Here is a 7,205-nt window from a genome sequence, read left to right on the forward strand (position 1 = left end):
GTCCTTGCAAGGAGTTTCAAAGATAAACTGAGACTTTTCCTTGAGTTTCAATGCTTCCAGATAGCTGTTTATTAAGTCTTATCAGAGGAACAGAGCCACTAGCATGACCCAGGTACAGCATAGAGCACACAAAAGCAGGAGTGAGGCCTCTCTATCAAGATTTACACAGCCTTTTAAAGATAATTTAACCAATAGTTACTAAAAATGTACATTATTTTCACTTTCCTACCAATTATTCAATAACACGACTAGGAACTGTGGAATTCTCTATCCAGTCATTCCAAACTACTTTTACTGCAGAACATGGAGTAGTAAAAGAAGGAGAAGAAGGTTTAGAGAACAACAACAATCCTCCATTTTGATATTTTTTACTCTTATCTATTTACTTCAAAGAGAAGCCCAAAACCTCTAAATTTTTCACTCTGTGACAATCTTACATAGTAGTCTATCACCTAATTCACACCACTGTATTTTCTAGTTCTTGTCTGACTGTTGGTAATTTTTTCCAAGGTTGGAGGCTAAAACAGTGTTGTTCAGGAGGGTAAGAACCCTTAAAAACAGGCAGAGAAATATTCTCGGCACTCTGGGTTCCTACAACAGTGAACTGTTTTCCAGAGAACTGCCTGGTCTCCTCATGTTTAACTGTTTTCAAAGTGCCCTGACTTTGTTGTGAGATTGCATTAGTCCAATTTAAACACTCCATTAGATGTCAATGAACTGAAAACATTGTGGCCACATGGTTATTGACCCAGGTGCAAATACCCAATGCCCAATTGAAAGATTCAGTTCTGACAAATGGGTTAAAATAATTAAAATATGCTGGGAAAGGGTTGGGTGCTCCACTGACTAATTGAACAGGGTCCTTACAATTTGTCTATGATTCTAGGATTTTTCACAGCCACGGGTGAGTAACAAATTTATCCTATTTCATATTTCAGAGTTAACGGATGACACTTCCTTAACTAAAAGGTACTTGTATTTTTTCCTTTGGGACAATTTAGGCTAAATGCTGCTTTTCTGTGCACAGTTAGTGTTGTTTTGGGCTTTTTTTTTTTTTTTTTTAATGGGACAGTTCAAAGAACAAGACATTCAAGTTCTATTTTGAAGCAATATATGTGTTTCTGCATAAATGCTATCATTTATATGTGAGGAACCTAACTTTAAAGAAACATGAAGAATAGTGCTTTCAGGGCCAATTTTAATTGGTTTTTTTTTTCTCCCCCCCTCTGCTCCCCTTTATGTTAAATAAAGATCTGATCTGCATAAAGACATGATTTGAAATAGATTTCAGAGGGCTTTGGATCAGGTCCTAATGTTACTTCATTTACAGGATGTGTTCCTTTGTTAACAGTTTTCAAATGTTACTTATTTAAGTCTGGATTTTGAATTCCTCAAAGATTTTTGTTCCCCCAAAATTGAGCAACCATACTGTAACTGGCTAGAGTAATATGCTATTTCACTTGAGTGCAGTTTTTGAGGTATTCTCTGCTACTACATCCCATCTACCCATGCACACACATGGGTAGATGGGATGATCTACTGTCTCTTATTTTCTCTGATTTCTATTATCTCAATTTTAAATGCAGATGTCAGCAACAGTATTTTTCAAGATGTTCTAAGTGATCCCCCCTAAACATTCAGACCCTGAAGAAGGTTATTTTAACAATCTAATACAGCATGCTAATCTGCTATACTAATCTGTCTAATAAGATAATGAATAATGCCTATGGGACAGGACAGTATTTGATGTGTTGAGCTTTAGAAAAAATAGGAAAAATGTTTCCTTTCAGAAATGTGGGACAGTCATAATTTTATTGGAAAAGTAACATTATTCCAGAAAATTTAGCTCTAGCAAATCTTGGCAGCTAGAATTCTTATTCTAGTCTATCACTCATTGGGGTTTTTTCCACTCGTCCTGTTACTTAAGACTGTATCAGCATTCAGGCTTTAAAAAATCAATTAAAAAATTGATAAGCATTTGTTAAAATGAAATAAGAATAATTGAACTATGCTATCTAAATGCTTAATATGCTTAAAATAAGAGGCTGTAAGAGGTTTATTCAGAAGTATAATCACGCAAATGTTGATAGTTAAAGACTGGAAGAAGGTGTAGTAACTGTGCCTTGGGATACATTACATTAAACAAAGGTGTGGAGGAGATGACGATGGTTATGAAAGGGCGTATTTTGGGGATGACTTCTGCAGCACTTTCCCCTGGGTGCATCTTGGATGCCAGGCTTACCTGGCAGATTTTGCCTCACAAAAGCACTTCTTTAACAAAAAGGTATTAATTTTGTCTTCTTATTTCTTTTTATGCATGATGTCTGCTCAGCATGTCAGTGTGACTAGTTAGGAATAAAACTGTCCAGAGGAGCAGCTCAGGTAGCCAAGAGCTGTGGGAGTGCAGTTGGTGGTGGTGATAATGCAGATGTCATTGTGGCCCTGGGGCTCCCACCATTCTCCCTCCTTGTTCCCCAGTTGTCCCCTGTCATGGTCCTCCCAGCTGTTGCCAGCTGGGACAGCACAAGGCAGGGGCAGGTCCTGCTGCTCCCTTGTAACTGAGGCAGGATCTGTCCTGTTAATGTCTCAGCCTCTAACCTGCTCTCACAGATGCCACCCTCACAGAGGCAGTAGTTCACTTCAGCAGAGCTGTCCCTGGGGACAGGGCTGTTTTCTGGGAGCTGCCAAACCCCACAGAGTGGCCTCCACTCGAGGCAGGAGGCACTGAAGCCTCAGAGGCCTTGTGCTCAGGGTGAGTTGCACACTCTCTGAGGTGTTTTCCTGCTCTATTTTCACTGAGTCAGTGACATCTGTCCTGTTATAACTTGTGCTGTAATCAGTGATATTGTCCTGGGATCATGAGGGCAAAGCAGGAGTTTAGCATAACACTGTTTTATGTTCACAGATGGATGTATGCTGATACTCTTTCTCTCCCCCTCCCCACACCCCATCTCTTTACAGGACTTTTGATTGAAGTAAATAACCATCATGTCTGACCCAGTTGTTCTGCGTAGCATCAAGAAAGTGGGAGAGGATAACTATGCTTTTGACTCGGATGGCAAATGTAAGAAGTCTGTATGTTATAAAGCATGTAAAATAGGTGGTGGGTGGCCTAAGTGAAGCAAGTAGTCTACAGAACACAAAGCAAATAGTCTGTGGAATAAATAGTGTTATGTGGTACCTGCTGTCATAGGTATCTTGCCCCCGAAACAACTTTTCTGTAAAAAACTACATATAACAATCCCTACCCATGGACTATCTTTACAGTTTAACTAACAAGTTCAAGGTATCTATATAGGTTTTTACACCCAGTACTTTGTTGTACAAGTAAAAGGCTTTTATCGAAGAAAAAGAAGTACAAAGTGCTGTCTTCTATAGTTTCTTCCAGCAAACACTAATATTTGCAGTCATACATATATTAGGCAGAATTCTTATGAGCTAATTCTAAGTGAAGATCTGCATTGCCTCTTCTTATCAGAGCTTGTCCTCCTTTCTTCCATTTTTCCTTTTCAATGTGCATTTTTCCATTTTGTCAGTCCAAATGCAGCAAGAGCCAAGGAGAAACATGAAGAGAAACTGCTAAATATTTTGACTTCTGTTTATAAGACCTGAGAAAAGCCAAAAGAAAATAAGGATGTTAAATATTTATACAGATCATAAAGTACCAAGGAAAGCAAACCAGTAGCTCATAATGGAATCTAAATTGCAATAGAAATTAAGGGGATATGTCCAACTTCTGGGACAGAAAACTGTTCATCTCTTCCAGACACTTACTTTGACCTCCCAAGTTGTTTAGACTTAACTTGCTGGTTTGAGGAGTTGGTTTTTTGTCTGCTAGTTTGTTTTACACACTTGTTGCTTTTACTTGTTATGAGATTTTGGCAAAAGACTATCTTCTGGCAAAAGACTATTCTTCTTTTGACAGTTGGGGTTTTTTTGGCCTATCAGGTGAGTTTGCCTCCGGTTTCTCAGTTTCCTTGGAAATACACTCTGTTTTCTGCTTAATCTAAGGAGCAGGTTGTTGAACTGCTAGAACACCTTTCCCAAAGCAGATAAAGCTTTAAAACATCGTTGGGATTCTACTGATTGGCCTCATCTCCAGTGGGGTTTGTTTCAATAACCACCTTTTGTACAAATTAGTTAGGATGAGCTCTCTCTGGGTCAACCCTTGAGCACCACACCTGTAAGTGTAGTTAAGAGACAGATTTATTTGGGAACTTTTTGAGTACAATTTTTCATCACTTGACTCTCACAGATATTCTTCCTTGTGTGTTCTCATAATAGCAGTAAACACTCAAATTCTTGCCAATGTTTTTCAGCTTTTCATTGAGTCTCTGCTTCCTTCTTCTTTTTCTTTTTTTTTCCAAATTATAAAATTGCTTTCTTAAATACCTTAATTCGTCTTTCAAAATTTTTTATGGCACTCAAAGATAACTATAGCTTTTTTCCTTCTGGGTTAATAAATTCTTTTATCTTCCCTGTATTATTTTATTTTCTATGAAATCATATTTTATCCACTTATTCTACTTTGTCAGTTCTCACAGTGTGAACTGTTACTAATCTATTTTTTCCTTTCAAATTAACATCCTTCCAAATTCTTCTCCGGCTTAAAAACTGCTGGCCCACAGGACCTGGCCTGCAATTCCTTACACTCTTGAATCTCTTGAATAGCATTGGTAAGCTCTTGTTTCCCTCTTCAAGTTCATAGATTAGGGGTTTTTCACACTTGGAGAGTGCTTGTTTTGCTCTCTAAATTCATGACTCAGAGAACTTTTTCACTGGGCTCTTGTTTCTCCCATTTTCCTCCCACTAGCCTTTTCTTTAAGTTCTTGCAAAACACTTTGCATTACCAGACTATAGAGGAAGCTTTGTCTAAACCTTATCTTTTCTGATAAACCTTAAAGAATCTTCCAGAAAAGGTTTCAAACCACTACTGTTGTTACCTGCTGCCAAACTTCAAAAACCCAGATGTTTATTCTTTCTTCACAAAAGAAAGGTTTTCTAACACCAAATGATCCTTTGTAATAATAGTTTTACAAATTAGAACTTTCCTGGAAAATGTCTGGGCTTCTTGGGATACATGTGCCCTTATTGAAATAATATTTTTTTTACCATCCCCAAGTAACAGAGAGCAAAATACAACCACTAGAGTAATTGTTAACTAAAGCCAAATAAAGTTATCTTATTAACCCCAAAAAGGAGATGTCATCAGCTGTTCCTTCAGTCCCAAACTCAGGCTGTTTCCATCTAACATTGTGTTCTTGAGAAATACAAAACCTTGGAGGTGATGGAAAAGCCGTCTTTCCCTGGGTAGAAAAGTGGTAAGAGGAGAAATTTGTGGTTGCAGTGACTTCTTTGTACCCTCTGTGAATTGTGATGCAAACTACCTCTGTGTCTGCTCTGTGAAACGGCGCATGTGTGCACGCTCAGTGATGTGAAGAAAGGAAGGCACTGCTTGAAATGCAAACCATGGTTCTGAACTTAATGTTGAACTGGAAAATGCATCGTAATTGAGCAAAGTGCATATGCTCAATGCCCTTAGGTTATCCAAATTGTGATGTATGTATAAAACTAACTCTTCATTCATTGTCATCTCAAGTGATGTACAGCAAGAATTTTCTAATCAGACATTCTGATGACACTCCTTTGGGGCCCCTGACAACACAAGCTGTGCTTATTATGTCTTTCACAACATCTTTCGAAAGGAGGCTAAATCCAGACCTGTTCTGGGGACTAAGGAATTGTCCTACAAACTAGTTATGTCTTGTAGTATGATTCCATTTCTCTAAGCTATGGTTCCTTAGACAATGTCCCAAGAGTAGACACCAGCATGACAAGCTCATCCTACCCTCCAAGACCACAACTGCCCCTCTTCCACAGGATTTGCAGTCTCTTAAGTTGTTGGCAGGCAAGAGTGAAGAGCTACCATTCCTCCTTTCAGCGAGCGAGCATTAGCGTAGTATCCTCAATGGGACAGTGTCCAAGACAACGAGTTGAATGTTAGCAAACAGGTTGCAATGAAAATGAGTTTTGGCAAATGTCCTGAATAATGTTTTTAGTGTAAACCATGGCCTGGCTATATGTATTAGTGGGAATACGATGTTTAGAACTCAGGAATGGTCAGGTGCCATGGAGTTCTAGAGTTTATGTTTCACATGTCTACAGAAGATTATGTACTTTAACAATAATCATTAACTAGACTGTGCATTTATTTTCCCTAACAGGTAACAGCTTCAAGACATCAGAGTAAGTCATGTACATGATTGGCACAATCAATATTTCTAGGAATATTCAAAGAACTTAATGTCATTGGATCAAATTGATGGAATTTTTTTTTTAAAAAAGCTGTTCTCTAGCAGCTGAACTGCCTTATTTGATACAACTGAAACAGATAGACCAAAGCAGTCCTAGAAACCTTTATAAGCAGAAATGGCAGCAATATGATCTTCCTTCTGAAAATGTTTTTGATATTCCATTTTATCTTTCTTCACTGCTTTTAGTTTGAGAAATTACTTTTTAAGGAATTTTAAAAAATCTATTAATTTCTCTTAAAACTTAACTGTGATATTTTAAAACAAAAGGGATTATCTCATATTAAGATTTAAATGTAGAATTCTGAATAGTTGAAAGTGGGGATGATTTAGAGAATTTGACCTTCAGCGGTTATCAGAGATCTGATTGGGATTAAGAGCCTCCTCCTTCCTAGACCTTTGGACAACTCTGTAGCAGGCTGGACAACCTAATGCTACAATTTGAGCCAGCTCTTTCTGACACAGTGTACCCAGTCTGGGAGCTACCCCTAGAACAGAGAAACTAGAGCATCTCTTAATTTTTCTCATTGTCGGGTTGCCTGCCTAAGAGAACACCAGCCCAGTATTAAAAGTCTACCACGTCTTTCACCCTTAAAACCCAAGTTCTGTTGGACTTTCACATGTAACACACATATGATCTACACATACCTGAGGGAAAGCTTACTTTAGGCTTTCTAGGATCTGGTTTATGAAAACAATTTATGACAAATATAGCTTGAATTAGTTTGCTTCATTAAAAACCAAACCAAAACAACCCACTGCAAATAGAATATCCCTACTCATTCATCACTGAATGTACACAGCTGACGATTCCTTGCTATGGGAACAAGACCTTACTCTGTCTTAAAGAAAGGATTAACCAACAATTTGGGCAGTAGGTTTTTCTTTACCTGA

The 7,205-nt window shown here is 38.1% G+C and overlaps 1 protein-coding gene across 3 annotated transcripts in view; it reads left to right on the plus strand.

Annotated features, from left to right (window-relative positions):
* Positions 1-629: 629 nt before the first annotated feature.
* The window catches only part of ABCB11 (ATP binding cassette subfamily B member 11), a 45,744-nt gene continuing 39,168 nt past the window's right edge, over positions 630-7,205 (plus strand). The window contains exons 1-3 of one of the 3 annotated variants that reach the window (XM_008634782.2): positions 630-904; positions 2,962-3,064; positions 6,225-6,246. In XM_008634782.2, the coding sequence (XP_008633004.1) occupies positions 2,989-3,064; positions 6,225-6,246 (98 nt within the window). In that variant the 5' untranslated portion in view covers positions 630-904; positions 2,962-2,988. Of the gene's footprint in view, positions 905-2,961; positions 3,065-6,224; positions 6,247-7,205 lie in introns of those variants that run through there. The other 2 variants (XM_017735804.1, XM_017735805.1) reach the window with 2 other exon arrangements.

Source organism: Corvus brachyrhynchos, unplaced genomic scaffold, assembly GCF_000691975.1.
Source record: "Corvus brachyrhynchos isolate BGI_N302 unplaced genomic scaffold, ASM69197v1 scaffold255, whole genome shotgun sequence".
NCBI classification, from domain to species: domain Eukaryota; kingdom Metazoa; phylum Chordata; class Aves; order Passeriformes; family Corvidae; genus Corvus; species Corvus brachyrhynchos.